The 17,775-nt window shown below is 46.7% G+C and overlaps 1 protein-coding gene across 2 annotated transcripts in view; it reads right to left on the bottom strand.

Annotated features, from left to right (window-relative positions):
• The window catches only part of Satb2 (SATB homeobox 2), a 166,451-nt gene that overhangs the window by 32,303 nt on the left and 116,373 nt on the right, over positions 1-17,775 (bottom strand). For both annotated transcript variants that reach the window (XM_050159390.1, XM_050159391.1), the window contains 2 exons: positions 17,184-17,339; positions 2,387-2,584 (listed from right to left, as the gene is read on the bottom strand). In XM_050159390.1, the coding sequence (XP_050015347.1) occupies positions 2,387-2,584; positions 17,184-17,339 (354 nt within the window). The remainder of the gene's footprint in view (positions 1-2,386; positions 2,585-17,183; positions 17,340-17,775) is intronic.

The following is a 17,775-nucleotide window of genomic DNA, read 5'->3' as shown; positions in this document are numbered from 1 at the left end:
CAGATGATGGCTCTTCACAGTGCTATATCAAATTTCTTTTCTTAGGCATGATGGCTCATGCCTATAATCCTATCACCTGGGAGGCTGAGGCAGGAGGATCTCAAATTTGAGGTTGACTTGGGCTACACAGGGAAACCCTGCCTCCAAAAGCCAACAAACAACAACAAAGCAAAAACAAAAACCTGTGAGTGTTTTCACTGTCAAAATGGCTACAGCTGCCAATACAATCAAGAAGAAAACCTAAAAAAAATTTTTTTTTTTGTATAGAACTAAGATAGACCTTGAATAAAAGTCCATGCAGAGTGACTGGCTTCTGACATAATCTTTGGTGTTCTATTGGTTCAAAACAGAAGTTTGGACCAGTTTATAGCAAAATAAGAAAGGGGGGGCTGATAGTGAGTTTTTCATGTGGATGGATTTCTACGGTTGGTGTGACCTCTCATCTGACACTATTTCACGGCTACACTTAGTATTCCACAGTACTAAGCGTTATGAAACAACCCTGTGAATGACTAGAAGCTTCTCTGGAAGTATTCGAATCAATTTATTTTCTAAAATAAAGGGTTGGAAAACTATATTGGGCCCTCTTTAATTTGAAGAAATTAAAAAGTCTCAAAGCCACCGTTCTATGTGACTCAGTATACTGGTCTAATTATCCGTAGGGAGGTTCCTTGGTGTTTGGATGAAGCCCCGGCCAGGAAAAGATCAGGACAAGGAGAAAGGAGATGTGCCTTGTGGCTCAGCCTCCCACAGTGAGTGGCTCTGCCGTTTGCTCCTGCCCACAGCTCTGGGTTCACCGAGGACTTTGCAAGACACTGCCTCCATGAACCCACAAGTCACAGTGTGACTCTAACTAGAGAAACTGAAAAATAAAAGCCTGGGGGCTTTAGCTGAGATGTTGGTGTTTGATAAAATGTAGTTGGGTAGGCCCCTTCACTTGTGGCTGCTCCCCAGACATAGAAGGGTGGAGTAACAGGAAAGGAGACACCCTTCACCATCTCTTCTAGGACATCTGTGACATAAACTGTACCTCATCACCTCTCCTTCATTATCATCATGTGACGTGGGAGTCCCCTCTGTCTGCTGTGATTACCATTAATGGATAAAGAAGCTGCTTTGGACCTATAGCAGGGCAGAACATAGGTAGGCAGGGAAAGCTAGGCTGAATACTGGGAGAAGGAAGGTGGAGTTAGGAGACACCACGGAGCCACTGCCATAGTCAGACATGCCAAAACTTTGCCAGTAAGCCACTGCCATGTAGTGATACACAGATTAATGGAGATGTGTTAAATTCATATGTAAAAGTTAGCCAATAAAATGCTGGAGCTAATGGGCCAAGCAGTGATTTTAATAATACAGTTTCTGTGTGATTATTTCTGGTCTAAGCTAGCCGGGCAGCCAGAAACCAACAAGTGGCTCTCTTTTCTCCAATAATTCTCTGTTCTATTTTCCACACACCTGTGCACACTCCTGCACACTCATGCACTCTGGCCACAGCTCTTCCTGTCCGCATGAATGCTAAGGCAGAGAGAGGGCTTGGGAAGTCTGCTTTGCAGCAGTCAAGACTCCTGCTATTGGGCCACAGGGCCAAACCAATTTCTGTGCAAAATTCTACCCACACACTGGTTAACAGTTCCTGAAGGTCACTGGCTTTAGATCAAGAAGAAGACAGTAAACTCAGCTACTTCAAAAAGAAACATTTGTCTCAACCTGATTGAAAAACTAAGCCCCCAAAGCACTCTACCCAAACAAGGCAGAGCTGTAGAGGGGGGGAGGGGTCTTAAAATTCTGAGAATTTCTTATGATTTCTCCTAGGGCTTCAGTTGAAATTAAAGATAATTCTCAGGCCAAGAGGCTATTTCTTCGACTCATCAAATATGACCTGAAGAACTTTGGATCAAAATTTCCTTCAGTTTTTCTTAAGAGCACAAACTGATGGGCCAGGGACTTGGAGGGTAAAGGCATTTGATGCCAAACCTAATCACCCCCCACCAGTTGGATCCTCAGGACCCAGATGGTGGAAGACAAGAACTGATCTCTGCAAGTTGTCCTTCAATCTCCTCTGCACTGTCATGCGTGTGGACATGCGCGCACACAAATAAACAAAGGTTAAAATGCCATGAAACACGGATGGAGACGGGATTTAACATCGGAGAGATCCAGACTCACAACCTCAAAGATGCCAGGAGAGCCTCTGCTGTTGGCATTGGCTTTCCCGGTGATTTTCTTCCGGGGTAAGCGCGCGCACAGTATCTGCTGTCAGGACAGGTCACTCTGTCCTCAGGGACAGGGTACCAGTCCTCCGCTCATAGGAGGCAGTCTGCCCCTCTGACCCGGAGCAACTGCAGCCAGCAGGAAGCTCCGCTGGGGCTGGGAAGACACTGACCTGCACGGGCTCGGGTGGGAGCTGGACCACGTGCTGCATGCGTTCGCTGTGGTGATGTCGCGATTCCTCCTCGTAGATCACGTCCCTCTCGTGCTGGGGAAGATTCAGGAAGCGGCGAATGGTGCAAAGATTCTCCCAGAGGGTGCGGTTTTCTGGGCTGGGGTTTTCCTTCCAGCGAAGCAGTTCACAGAGCCAGCCCTGGAGAGAAGGGGGTACTGTGAGTTACAGCTGCCGGTGCGGAGCGGCTGGGCCAGCCTAGACTTCAAGTTGACTGCCATTCCCCAAGCCACCATGTTTTTAGGTCAGAATTATTCCCACCGACTCTAGTAGTGACTGAAATGGTCCAACTCTTATATCCGTCCAGTGACCACGCCAGTGTTCGAGAGGCTTCACACTTCTTGTTTGATAAGTCCAGGCTAGCCTCTGTGTAGCCAAGGATGGCCTTCAATTCCTGATCCTTTGCCTACCACTCCAAAGTACTGGGATTACAAGCTTGTGCCACAATGGGCTACATCCCAGGCTCAAGAATCTGTATTCAACATTTCTAACACCTTCCTAAAGGACATATTCTCAATGAGTTTCTATCTTTTTTTTTTTTTCTTCAGATACAGGGTTTTTCTACACAGTCCTGGCTGTCCTGGAACTTGCTAGGTAGACCAGGCTGGCCTTGAGCTCAAGAGATTTTCCTGCCTTTGCGCCCCAAGTGCTGCGATTAAAGGCGTGTGCCATCACTGCCCAGCTCTCATTGAGTTTTTTCTTTTCTTTTTTAATCATTATTTTTATTTTATGTACATTTGTATTTTGTCTGCATGCATGTCTGTGTGAAGGTGTTGGATCCACTGGAACTGGAGTTGCAGACAGTTGTGAGCTGCCATGTGCCATGTAGTTGCTGGGAATTGAACCTGGGTCCCCTCGAAGAGCAACCGGTGCTCTTAACCACTGAGTCATCTCTCCAACCCCATAATGAGTTTCTTAATAAACACTACAGCAGAATCTTCTAGATGGACACATGGGATTACAGTTACCCACTTTCCTAAAGAGGTAATTTTAATTTTTCAGCCATAATTTTTTAGGAATTTCCCAACTGGCTAGTGTTTTTTTCTAAAGGGAGGAAAGACAAATATGTGTCTATTATGAAATGGCGACAGAAACAGAGAAAATAATCTTGGTGTCAATAGCACCGAGTCCTCTGGGGAGGAACCATCCTTCCAATCGCTCAATCGCTAGCTACCCTGCAGACAGAGACAACAGCCTCAGCCAGAATAAATATCAGAGGTATGTCTGCTTCATCTCTGAGCGCTGCCCTGGGCTCACTGCCCCTGCACAGCCACACCTGCAGGAAGGTGTGCCGTGGATCAGGACGGCACCTGCAAGCGTCTCACCCCATCCCTGCCATCCGGATGTTCTCTCTCTCTCTCGCTGCTGCACGAGAAAGAAAATGCGATGCAAATGATGGCTTATATGAAAATAATACAGAGGCTGTCAACATCGCTCGCTGACTCATGTCAAAATATTTTACCCGGTAGCTTTCTAACCCATCATCTCCAAGCTACGTCGCTAATTTAAAAAAAAAAAAAAGAACTGTCCCGCATCACTTCTCTCGCGGAAGGGTAGGAATTTTGGATTTTTTTTTTTTACCTTAAAAGGTGCATAAACAGAACTGACTTTGTGAGAAACAAACCCCAAACCCTCACCATATTCTCCGGCATCACTTGCAAGCCAGCGTGAGCTCCTGACACGCATCCTAAAAAGCCCATATAATATCATAAGCTGTTGTTTGTCTAACTCTCCGCTGTGTCTTCTGCCTTTCCCCGAAAAGAGGCGAGATTTGATTATCTCCGCTGCATCGGCCAAGACAGCAACACCAGCTGTTCTCTTTGTGCAGCCTCCTCCTCGCGGCCTCCATGTTAATAACCTCATCGTTCCATTTTCCCCTTCAACTCCCGGCTGCAGCACCGAGGAGAGACAAAAACCCGGGCCCGCGTGCAGCAGCTGTAGGCGCTGAACTGTGAAGCCACCAGGGATTTATAAACTAATCTGTAACACAACACTGCCTTGTTTTTACAAGTGAGAGGCCACATTTGCACAGACCCGATCCTTTGCTGGCGATGAACTGGGAGCTGGGGAGAGTTAGAGGGTTAGGAAGAATGAAAAACCACGCATCTTATCCTTCACCTGGAAATGTTTTCCCAAGCGGTTTTTTTTATGGTCCCTCCCCCTGACTCAAGAGACAGGTAATGGTTAATTTTCAGGTGCCATGCCCACGAAAAATGAAGATAAATTTTTATCGCTACCAGGAAATAAATTATATTTTAATAAAAATCTCCCAGTCCCAAAGTGTTTTCTCAGGGGTTTCTCTATACAAAGGAAAGAATCCTTGAGATGGAAAATAAACCATCTGTGGCAAAATTAAGGTCCCATTTCTGTGTCTTTTCACAGATCTGAATAAGTACCTAGTGAACTCTTTCAAATGCCGCAAACAGGTATGTTTAACATCTCCCAGGGGAGGCGATCGCATGGAAAATCAAAACAAAAACCTACATCTGTTCAAAGATGAGGTTCTGAGCTAGCCGGGCCTTAAGGAAGACAGCACCTGCCGCTCTGCATGGGGGGTGAGCTGCATTGTGGGAAGCCGCAGCGTGAAAGGGGACAGGTGACAGCTGAGTGGCATCTCCAAGTATGACACTTGGAGTGTCCCGCCCGACATCCAGGGCCGTGTTTGATTTATAGGCGCTGTGATCATCAGCCCTCATTACGATCACTTAGAACCACACTGTAGGCTCGTTACGGCCCCGCGTGCGGCCTGCCAGCGGTCTTTCGGGAGTGCGGTGCTCAATTTGCCCACTGACATGCAAGGTCTTGACCTTGAAGCTATTAGGGAGTGGATTAGAGACAAATGTGACCACGTGGGCAGACAGAAGCAAACCAAATTAATTCCTGGCACCGGGAAGAAGCCAACAAGGCCCCGTTCTCAGGACGGCAGAGAACGTCCTCAGATCCCGGATGGGCTGAGCCGGTGGAACGTTGAAGGGAACCCGGTTTTGAAGATGAAGGTACACTTGTGGTGTTTAGAGGGTTATTAATCTGGTTTCCCCACAACGTGTTTGCTTGGCTGATCGGATTAAGGGATGGAGCCTTCAACGGCGCACCCCCCACTGCAGCAGGCCCCAAGAAATCTGTGATACTTCACAGCCTTGGCCATATTGCACCGTGTGTGCCCAGCTGCTTCAATAATTAGCTTATGAATGTATCAGCTGGTTCTGTGATTTTTATAAATAATAACTAACCCGTGGAGCAAAAAGCTTGTGGAGAGCCTCCTACCAGCCCAAAGTGGTGAGGTGCTTCCTAACTCAGATCTGCTCTCACAAAATGATGGTACTCCCACTAGCAGGACTCTGGTGATGCCATTTATAAATATTTATTTCTTATCTAAAACGGCGATGCATTTGGGGGTGCCAGTTCCCTTCTCGTGGGCCATGATTTGCAAGCTCGTCCCTTTGGCTCACTGGCTGGCTGCCCCTCTGCACGCCACCCCTCCTCACCGCCATCCCGCCCATCATGGCCATGGCCACGCCATCCCTCCACCAGGCCATTTGGACACGGATCTCTGTCTTCTCAGTAGGGCCTCAGAGTTTCTTGCCTGGTGGCTAATGAATGCACACAGAAGTGTCTGGCCAGTGCAGGAACACATACCTGTGTAACTGTGAGTGGACCCATCCCAGGAGAAATAAATGGTCCCTACGTTAGGATTTTTTTTTTTCATTTATATAATTTTTGCATGCCATCCAAGAAAGTTTTGCAGTATCGGGCAAAAAAAAAAGTGTAAATGTCAAATAAAACAGTGACAGATGACTGTATTCTCTATTGAATAGCACTGTTTCTGCCGTGCATGTTCAATGGGAACTCATGAATTATTAATAAACAAATCTCCTTTTTCTGTTAAAAATCTCAAGTAGGTTTTTTTGTGTTGCTCTCTGTCTGTTCAGGGGAGCATTCCTGAAGTAGTTTCATTTTGGAAGCACTACTGTGGGCCATGTGATCTCCAGCCCCAGCGGCTCCTGCCTAGGTCCCTCTCCGTGGCTTCCCACTTGGTCTGATGAGAAGTTCTGACTGGGGATGGGCTGACTGGCCATGCAGTCCAGTTAGCTTTCCGAGTCGAATAAGCAGGGATTCTGTGGGCTTCAGGGTCTGGGCACAGCTCAGAATGGCCAACAGCATCCACATTTATAGCCCCAGGACCTGAGGACTAGGTCCTTGCCCTGTCATGAAGTAACTGGGTGACCTCTGAGGATGTGGCTGCTCTGTCGGAGCTTCTGGGTATTCAAGGGAAACCTTACAAAAATGATGGAGTCCCCTGGTTCTGCTCTCCATGATCTGTTACCTGATCCTGTCATGAGGAGTGGAAAGTAATTCATTGTTGGTGTTTTGAAATACAAGGGAGAAATGACCTTGGCCAGTTGACTAATCTTTGTGGGAGGTCAAGGTCAGCTTTACTAGTGAAGCTTGCTGACACCAGGAACACTGTTTTATGCTGGACCACAAAGGGAAGACTGTCTTGGGGAAGGTGGTTTTGTCCCCAACGTCATAATCTCAGCTCAATCAGGAAAAAGCAGCCACAAATCTAGACCCAGAGAAGCTTGAGGCAATGACCAATCAGCAGCCTTCAGAGATGGCAGAGGAAGGAGCTATGAGGAGTCAGAGGCTAATCAAAACCATCTATTAGCTCTGGGCATTCAAGAGGAAGGCACTGGTAGATAGAAGAACTAAGGCAACAGAACCAAGTTTTTGATGCAGAAATGGCGGATTTCCTGGCTTTGTCAGCTGCACTATTTTCAACAATTTCCCTACAGTGATGTACAGTGTCAACATTAAGGGAAACAAATTGGGACAGGGGTGATATGCAACACAACATGGTTAGTTCTATGCTTTTATAGAAAAAAAAATTGCTATATCTAAAATGAGTTCAAAAGGAGAAGTTTAAAAATTGGAGAGACCATTGGAACTAACTTACAGTGAAAATATACCTGGAGTCTATGTATGTGACTCCAGAGAATCCATTACAGTTGGAACCCAGCGAAGGGGCATCCGATCAAAGACTGCTTCCTTTCAGCCACTGGCTGAAAGTTCTGGAACCCTCAGAGCCTAAGCAAATAGTACTTATTAACATTATGTCCCAGCCCTCTCTTCAGGTTTCCTCTGTAGAGAAACCAAGCCTGACCACCTTCCCTAACTCCACAGGTGAGGCGACGCTCGCACCCATCAAAGTATCATCTGCTTACAATCCACGCGTCCCTGAGAGCTGCCTGCCCATCTAAATTCACAAAGCCAATCCCGACCACACTGTAAATGATATGGTAGGATTCTGTCCTACTTGAAGAGATGGCCCTCTGGGTACTTTTGGAAGACGGACTTTAGAAAACAGAGCTGTATTGATGAGGTGTATGTATGAAGGAAACGGCCAGCAGCTCACAGTTCGAGATGATAAGAACCCCAAGTGGCTCCTGTTTGTCAGTCTCTCAACAGGTCTCCTGGTGACCTAACTCTCTGGGCACAATGAATTGTTCAGTCCCCCGAGACATGTGTTATATTCGAATTCCCACCTCTGTGCTTTGCTATGCTACCCTCTTGGCTGTAAGGCCTCCCGTCCAGATCTCTGATCCCTTGAGAGACTGTTCTTCAAGGTGCTCAAGACAAGGCTTCACCTAATCTCCTGTGAGGACATTTTGTTCACTCCTACTCGAGCCCCAAGCACTCAGCAGACTCATTCACTATGTGATTAGGGGTGGGTGTGTCTGCTGTGCCTTCATCAGAACGGTTGACCCCTTTCTGATGAAGAACAAGGCCAGCCATCTTGATCTAGTCTCTTCGGAGCAGAATACTCTTCCTTGCACATGGTAGATGTTGCGCAGGTGCTAACTAGATGAAATGGCACTACTGGGCTATATAGAAATTAGCACACGGGGACTATTTCACCACCTCAAAGTCCTTTCTCGTTGAAGGGCACCAGTTTCTAACACTGACCCTGACAAGGGCAGTTTGCAGATCTCTATTTGAAACATCCCATCTGGATTCCATAGGCTCTGGGAGCTCCTGAAGGCGTTTTAATGGATAAGTCAGGAAATCCTCTCTTCTTTGTTTTCCTGTCACATTTTTTTTTCTTTCTATTTAGCAAAGGGACCTTTGGGGGCATGACAAAGGCAAGAACGCCACTTAGCCTAGACACCATATTTATTGACATTGGGACCATGTTGGTGGATCCTAAACCGAACACACATGGCCTGGCAGGGAAGCCCAGCCTGCAGCACTGGGGAGTTCTCACTCTGAAAAGGACAGCACCTGGCACGAACACCAAACCAACCATTTAACCAGCTGCTCTCATAGTTATGAGTGCTTTCTCGGTATGTGGGCACCTGTATGGACTTGCTATTAATGCCCATGTGGAAAATGGCAACGCCTATTCCTGTTTTTAGTCACCACAAGCTGAGAATTCTTAACATTAATAAGGCCTGGCTTGAGTTGCAACTCATCAGACAAGAATTGAAATGGAATCTCTAAACCTTGGGTCGAAGGGATAGGGGAAATGGTGGGGAACCCAGCAGATTAGAAGCCGTGTGTCCTGTCCATGGTACTGAAATGCCTGTGTCCTGCAGGAAGCAGCAAAGTTTCCCTACATCAAGATACCAGATCAGGACTCTCACTTTTACCATTCCTTACATCTTCTTTGCAACAGTAGCAACAGTATCCCAGCACTGGGGAGGCAGAGGGAGATGCATAGAAGGCTTAGGCCAGCCTGGAATTTTGCTTCAATATATATATACACACGTGTGTGTGTGTGTATATATTCTGGTCTTATGACATATTTCCCAGGTATTTTTTTCTTAATTACTTTTTAGTGTGTGTGTGTGTGAGGTGTGTGTATGTGTACATGTGTGAAGGTCAGAGGTTGATAAATCATGGGACTTGATTTTCTCCCTCTACTATGTGGGTCCTGGGGTTCTCGGTACCCCTACGCCCCTGAGCCACATCAACAGCTCCAAATTTTCTGTTTCTGCATTATCTCTGAATAAATACAAACTGGTACTAAACACAAGCTCCTGGCTTGCTCTGATCTCCCGCAAAACCAATGCTGCCCCCAGTGAGGGAGGCTGGGTGATCCTAGAAGGCAGGGCCTTGTGTGGTGACAACCCTTCTTTCAGATGTGTCTGCAGGGGACCTGTGAGCGAACCCCAGCTGCTCAACAGGAAGTCCCACCCTTCCGCCCCTCTAGGAACTCTAATGAATGGGAGAATGAGCAAATGAACAGTTCCTGGGAATGACTCAAGCTTCTTGCTGCAGGAACGCAACAGGCCATTCCCTCACCCACATCTCCAATACAGAAAATGTCAGCATATGCAACCGAGAGGAAATGTTTTCTGAGTGTCTTCGGAGGAGATTTCATATTATTAACCACAGACAGTTCGCTTTCTAAGGGAAGCACAGACAGTCCCCAAACAAACTTTTGTCACTGGGAGAGGGTTTCTCTTCAGCTGGGTGAGACTCTTCTGAAGTGTGAAATGAGCCAGGCAATATTCTGCTCTTGTTTCCTCTTCGCTGAATTCTCTTTTCATGAATCCAATAAGTGTCGATTAAAATAAATAACCCCCCTAATGATTCAAGATAACCTAATCAGGAAAGCCGAAATAGATAAGGGGCTAGATAATGGGGGAGACTTGTCAAGGGCTTCAGTGAATCTCTGATGAGGAAGTCATCTGAACCCGAAAACAAGAAATGTACTGAGCTTTTCGTTGCGATTCAAGGTTAATTGTGTTTTACCTTCCGTCAGGTGAGTGCAAGCGATCTATCCTCTGCTTTTCCTAGCTTCCAAAATTGTATACTAAGTCCTACCCTGAATTTTCCCGGGGACCAATTTTCAGCTTTCTCTGGGCTGCCTAAAGCAGCTCTCTCGCCTTGCTGTGGATGTGTTTACAAAGATTGACTCTGTAATTGAGAGTAATGAAAATTTTGTTTCAGAACAATTCTTTCACCTCCGCTGTGCAGGGCTCAAATCAAGAGGGGATTACATAAGAATGTGTTGCGTTTATTGCCACAAATACGCAAGAATGTGCCCAATTACACAAGTCTGTGGAGAGTCACTTTGCTGTTTTGTGTATATGTTTTACACACACTACACACACGCACGCATATCTGGACACACATAGCTGAAAAGGTCATTCATTCATATATGTGCAAAAGAATAAATGTGAAATCTTGTAGTCCCCATTCGTACTAGAAATCTATTAACAGCAAAGTATGCATACTACAATATCAAACAGAAAACAGCCACGAGACTTCCAGCCCCTTACTAACAAAAGGTGCACAGTTTGGATGGAGTACATGGCCGCCAGGGGATACTATCTCACAGGGTGCATGATAGGTCCTTAGCTTGCTTCCTCCTTTGCCCTGACCCTATGAGAACAACACAATAAAACAGTTCCCATAGCAACATGGCTGCAAACACTCCTAGGCACCCACGTTCTTCTCTGGAAGAATCATGGCATATCTCATGTCTTTCCCCACTGGGCCGGTGAGGTTTCAGAGAGGGGCCTGTAAACAGGAAGCCGAGTTTGCTTCAAAGTCACCCAAGTCTCCTAAAGAACCATGCCATCAACAGGCAAGACATGCTGGCTCAAAGTACAGAAAAGAGGGAGCTCAACGCCAGCATGGACTTTAAAGATACTCCGATTTTAGGAAATGCATGAGTACCGTGACTGATTTTCATCAGCCTTTAGTTAATAGCTCCAGTAAACAATAACAACAAATAAACAAAAAAGGATCAGTTTTAAGCCATAAAACAGAGAGAAAAGAAGAAGACAATTCTTCATCATGAGGCTGCTATCGAAACAAACCCTCTGGGAAGGTTACTCCCAAACAGGTTCACAATCCTCCAGGTTATGCCAAGAGAAGGGAGAGCAGCAACTGGAGGGCCACCTTGATGAACAAGCCATTGTGCGCTCACTTCTCATCGACCGGGGCTTCCAGGGACCACAGTATTCCACGGGCATAACGGTGAGTGGGGATTCCACACACATCACCCCTGCAGTCTTCGTTGCTGACTTGAGCACTTAAGTGGTGTGGAGCCGCTCTGGGATGGGCCGTCTCAAAGGCCCTAGGTTACCGGCAAATTTACCCTCATCATTTTAACCTGCCCCTGTTGAGTGTAAGCAGCCAGACAGAACCAGGAGCCCTGAGACAGATGAGCCAACTTATCACAGGTGTAGCATCTTCTGGCCCGTGTTTCCTGGCTATCCCCATAAAGGTACCATAAAATAATATCAAATCATTGCTTGTGACTGGATACAAGATGGCAACAGTTTGATCACATGCAACCTAAGCAGTAAAGGCTAAGAAACTACAGCAATGAAACCAAGGGAAACATCTCATATTATATAAATTTACTTTCTCACCTGAAAGTGTTCCCTTTGTTAGATGAATTATAACATAGTTTCTAAATGTCTGCGCTACTCAAAGCAATGAATACATCCTATCAGATAAATTCCAACAATAAATACGATCCCTATCAAAAACAAGTGGCTGATGCTATGTGGCTCAGTAGCTGAGCACCCTTTTGGCGTGCATGAGAACCCGATATGGCACCAGGAAACAAACAAACAAACATCAATTACATCCTTTACAGAAATAGAGAAACAGGTTCTAAAATTCATAAGGAACTACAAAAGTCCCCAAAGAGCCAAGGGTCAGAGGCACCATACTTTCTGAATTAAGCTAATCTGTATCTCGGTGATGAAGGGTTTGCCTGTCACACACAGGGTCCTGGGGTTGACCTCCAGCACCTCCAATCAGTGAATAAACACTTGTTACAGACCATAGTCGTCAAAGCTGCAGAGTGTTGGTGTGCACACAAACACACGGGCGGAGGAACAGAATAGAGGGCTGGGAAATGATTCAAACATACACAACTGATCTTTAACAAGGAGGGCGAAAGACACAAATGAGGATATACCTCTGGCAGCTTAGTGCGAGGAGGACCGAAAGTTCAAGACCGGATCTGCACGGAGACCCTCTTGATCAACCAACCCATCAACCATTAGAAAACAGTCTGAGAAAACTAGATTTCCATATCTAAAAGAAAGAAATTGGACTATCACGCCATATGGAAAAATCAACTCACATTGGTGGTGGTGTGGGAACAAAAATGGGAAAACCAAACTACAGCTTGTTGAATTGTTAGCTGAAAACGCAGAACATGCATTGCTAATGGAAATGTAGTAATAAGGCGTAGAGGTCTATATAGAGAATCTATTTGATTCTAGTGCGTATGAAGCATAGAACACACTGGAACCCGCTCACATGAAACCTGAACACACTGGAACCTGCTCACATGAAACCTGAACACACTGGAACCCGCTCACATGCAGCATGAACACACTGCAACCTGCTCACATGCAGCATGCATGAACACACTGCAACCTGCTCACATGCAGCATGAACACACTGTAACCCGCTCACATGCAGCATGCATGAACACACTGCATCCTGCTCACATGCAGCATGAACAACGCCGCAACCCGCTCACATGCAGGATGAACACGCTGCAGCCTGCTCACATGCTGCATCAGCACACTGCAAGCCGCTCACACACAGCATGAACATGTTGCAACCCACTCGCACGCAGCATGAACACACTGCAACCACTCATATGCAGCACCAATACACTGCAACCCGCTCATATGCGGCATGAGCATGCTGCAACCCACCCACATGCAGCGTGAATATGCTGCAACCCACTCACATGCAGGATGAACACAATGAGCACGAACACACTGCAACCCGCTCACATACAGAACACAGGTTTTGTGGGAATACACAACAGAGCTTTTTACTGAGCCCAGAAACTCCTCTCCTCTCTCTAACTGCGGAGGGCTCACCATTCTGCCTGCTCCTCTGCTCTTGCATCAGGGAGCAGACCTTCCCACCCTCCCTCTGGTTATAGCTGCAGAAGCTCCCAGGCCTAGGGTGTCTAGGAAAGCATTCCAGGATCCCTGGGCATCTGCAAACCTGGGTGGACAGGACATCCTCCCAGTGACATCCTCTGGGTCCCTGTGTGTTTCCAGTCACCTCCTTTGCTCTGTGCTAGCAGCCCCTGGGCCTGGCCTTTCCATCACCATCATTATCTGGACACTGTAGCTCAGCTTCTCTGATACAGAAAGCAAGGGCATCCCTCCAGCATCTTTGTTCATCCGTTTGTTTAATTGAGGAAAGGAGAAACGGGAATTAAGATGAGACCCGTCCATCCTTCTCCTCACCCAAGCCTACTAGGAAACTTAGGTTTGGGTTGTACAAATGGAGATCCACACTTCTCTCAAAAAGACAGCAACCTCAAATGATTCTCAGCCCTCTACCAGCTAAGACGGCAAAGAGCAGGGTTGGGGTCAACGACAGTCAAGAGTCTGCTAAGCAGATGACTGATTCCGTTCGAAGGTGGCTGAAGAAGCTGCCACGGCACCTGGCCTCCCTGGAGGACCACAGGAGGGGACAGCCCACTCATTTCTCTCCTCTGAATCTCACTTCCAAGATGACAGCTAATAAGAAGCTCCTGGAAAGAAGCGGATGTCAGAGTTCCACAAACCCAAGGATAAGGTGGATGGAGAGGGATGGAGGCTGCTGAGGAGGGAGGGGATTTTCTGGGTCCACTTGTACCCCTGTTGCACGTCGGCCTTGTGGTCTTGTGGACACAAGCGATGCAGAAAATGTCCTGCATCCGTTTGACTCCCGCTAAGGACCCCTTCACCGTGTTTCACTGGCCATTGTGGTATCCTAGCAACTAGACTGACCCGTGGCTGGAAGTGAAGAGGACAGGCAAAGCATGCATGCACAGGTCGGTCTTTCTGTCTTCCTTTATGCGCTTTGACTTTTCTCCGGGGAAGAAAGGGGTTAGAGTCAGACGGAAGCCACTTAGGAGACCTGATGAGGGTCCACCTCGCCGTGACACAACCCGAGGCAACTCACCCCAGATGAAAGACTTAAGCTTCGATTTCCACAGCCAGCTCGTCAACCTTCCGCTCCATCCCAAACGCCCCCACCCCCCCGAGCCTTCAAAGAGCAGCTTGACCAGTCACCCCCAAACTTTTACTTCCGCAACATAAAAGGCCGTGTTCCCTATTATCCTTAATAGCTGATTTCAGCAATTGACACCACGGAGCCAACAGATCTACTACACGATTCAGTTCGATTTAAAAGTTAATTTCTAGTCAAGGGGAGGACTGCCACCCATCCCTACACCCCAGAGCTCCCGGTCCCCTCTGGTTCTTAAGAGTTCCTAACCGAAGATTTCACTCCTTTGACCTCTATATGAGTGGAGAGTCCCAGAGAGGTAAATCCTCCTCAGTTACCCTGAGAACTCCCAAGCCCTCAGGGAGAAAAATGCCAGAAATCAAGAAGGTCATTGAGGAGAAGAGAAAAGCATGGTTCGCTGTCTTCTCATAGCCTAATGAGGTATGTATGCATCGTGGGGAGGGGATGTCTGGCTGACGGTCATATTCACATGGCAAACGTGCATGAAATACGTGAACCACGCCATGAGTGGGTCTGCCGTGGGGGATACCGGCGTTTCTTAGTAGATTATCTATTTTTGCTGAGCTGCCTTTGAAGCTATCTTGTTTGGCAGTCCCGTTACTTTAGAAGTATCATGCCTGAAATACTTCTTTGGTCAGCTATCTGCAGCACGGTTCTCTGTCCAAAAATCAGAAAGAGACCGGTCTTCTGAAGAGAAAGGAGGAACGTCCAAGAGTCTCATCCCTATTTCAGCTCTGTTTTATCCTTTGGAATTTAATTCTCCGGAATGCTTTTCCAGAGTTTACAGAATCAGGACTACTGGATTCTCAGGGCGACCTCACAACTGCTAACTGCCAACCGACAAACGCAGCCCTCAATCAGGCACCTGACTTAACTGGAGGAGGCTGATGGAGGCCTCGCTGATTCCAACAGCCACGGTCGTGGTCGTATGTCAACAGGAACCTGTGGGCCCATCAACCAAGCTCCCAGACTCTGGTCAAGGACCAGGTAAAACTATGAGACTTGCATCCAGGACGCAAGCGAGGGCCGGGTTTGCAGCTTTCTACAGTTGTGCAGCTTTCTACACCCACTGCGCATTCGCGCATATGTCCCTTATTACCCAGTGGAAAACCATTAAAGGCACAGTAGTTCTGCCAAGTGGCGTTAGCATTTAACAGCTCTTAAGCAGCTCCGGCTCTCATTAGAGTTCGCCATGTGGTACAGGGGGTTTTATGCGTTTAACAGTGTAGGGGGTTCCAGCGTGCTTTCTTTTCTGGGCCTGCTCATCCCACGGTTGGACAGGATCTTAGCAAAGTTGGTTCACTAGTTTGGTTGACGGAGGGAGTCAGAGTCGTTTGGAAAGCAAAAGGGGAAACGAACGTTTCAATCCTCTTCAAACTCCTTTGGGATTCTCTCACTTATTAAAAACTGAAAGTAAGTTACTGCAAAACTGTCTGTAGGTCCAAAGAACAAAAGTTAACCTGCAAACAATTAGTCTAAATATAACATTTATCATTTTAGGGACAATTTTTATTGAACTTTTCCTTGCTTAATAGGAATGTGACAGCCAGTAACAGTACTGCAGCACACAGTAGGAACTCGGTACTATAGCACACAGTAGGAACTTAGTACTATAGCACACAGTAGGAACTCGGTACTATAGCACACAGTAGAAACTTGGTACTGTAGCACACAGTAGGAACTCTCTATACTATAGCAAACAGTAGGAACTCTATACTATAGCACACAGTAGGAGCTCTATACTATAGCACACAGTAGGGACTCGGTACTACAGCACACAGTCGGAGCTACAGAACCCAGCAGATTTGCTGGGGAGAGGGTAAGGGCCATTTTACCATTTGTATATGTAGGAACGAAAACATCTGCTATGCAAAGCACAGTGGAAATCATGTTCAAAAAAATCAAAGGGCTCTCAGCGTTACTCTGCAGCTAGCTTCCATTTCTGCACCCTGCACGAACTATTTATCTTCTGGCTAGAGAAGGGGGCCCTCAAGCAGGACCTCCCCCCCTTGAACAAGCTAAAGCGGGGTTGGGTACATCAACTGTTGCTGCTCTCAGAGGCTGAGCCGAGCATCTGCGTGCTGTTCCCCTGAGCACTGCGCTCCCCTCCATCCTGTTGCTGAACACTTTCACTAGGGAGGCAGCTATGTTTTCCTGCTGAAAGATTTTAGCACTTTATTCTGGAAGCCCCACATCTGTTTCCTCCTGGAAAAACAACTGTATTCTACACGTGAACGAAACACCTGACAATGGCCAGGTGTCTCTGGGGCTGAGCAAAAGTAGTGATTAGAGCAAAACCAGCCCTTGCCCTGGTGGGAATAGGAAGGTGACTAGTCCCGGTTAAATGTGGTCTCAGGAAAAGGGGGTGTTACTCACAGGCCAAATTTCCTTTAAATTAAAAAAATAAAAAAGATCTGCTTCCCAACAAACAATTTTTTTTTTCTTCAATGAGTGCATCAGACTTTGGATGAGGGGGCACTATTTCAACCTTGATTTTTTATTATAAAATTGTTATTTATTTCAGAGACTGCAGCCAGGTTCTGGCATTGTCTCTGCTCCGAGCTCCGGTGGGAGTTCCAGCAAAGCCATGGGGCAGAAGGCAGAACATGAAGGGCTCCCGGGGGGTTATTACCGTTATTATTATTATAAAAACAGATGTGTTTTTATTGGAGGGGAAGGAGCTCTGTTTTGCTCTTTTTTTTTTTAGAAAAAGAAAACCACTCACCTGACTTTTGTTCGCAGCCACTTTGGCAAACAGGGCTTGAGACACCTTGGCCCTTTTCATCTCCTGTTGGATCTCATCATAAATAGCAGCTGTGATGTTGACGCTGGCGCCGTCCACCTTAATAGGGAGGTCTGTTGTCGGTGTCGAGGTTTTGGCCTACCAAGAGACCGTGCAAATAGTAATTTAAAAAGTGCCGCATTCAGAGCAACCATCTGTGCAGAAATTATCAGAGGGCTTCAGTCAGCTGATGCCAAACCACATTAGCTACAGAGGGACACTTCCTGTCCATTATTCTAATCAGGTTAATTGTGATTGGAAATAATTGCAATGCATTCCTATAGGACAGACAGAGGCCTGTCAGCGCCTGCCTCCCCTCACGGTATCCTGGAGCCTCGCAGGTAGGGAGGCAGCCCTGGGCACCCAAACGTGGCACCGAGCTGCAAGCAGGCACGCAGAACGCGCTCACCTTTTTCTTTGTTAAAAAAAAAAAAAGGTACACCTTACAGCAAGAATCAATTCTTTAAGAAAAAAAAAATCAACAGAGTAAATGGGTAGAGGTCTCTAAATAATAAATTATTACTCGATTTAATGC

The sequence above is a fragment of the Alexandromys fortis genome, unplaced genomic scaffold (assembly GCF_014885135.2).
Source record: "Alexandromys fortis isolate MF-2015 unplaced genomic scaffold, M_Fortis_MF-2015_v1.1 scaffold_65, whole genome shotgun sequence".
In the NCBI taxonomy this organism is placed as follows: domain Eukaryota; kingdom Metazoa; phylum Chordata; class Mammalia; order Rodentia; family Cricetidae; genus Alexandromys; species Alexandromys fortis.
This window is presented reverse-complemented; position numbering and strand designations above follow the sequence as displayed.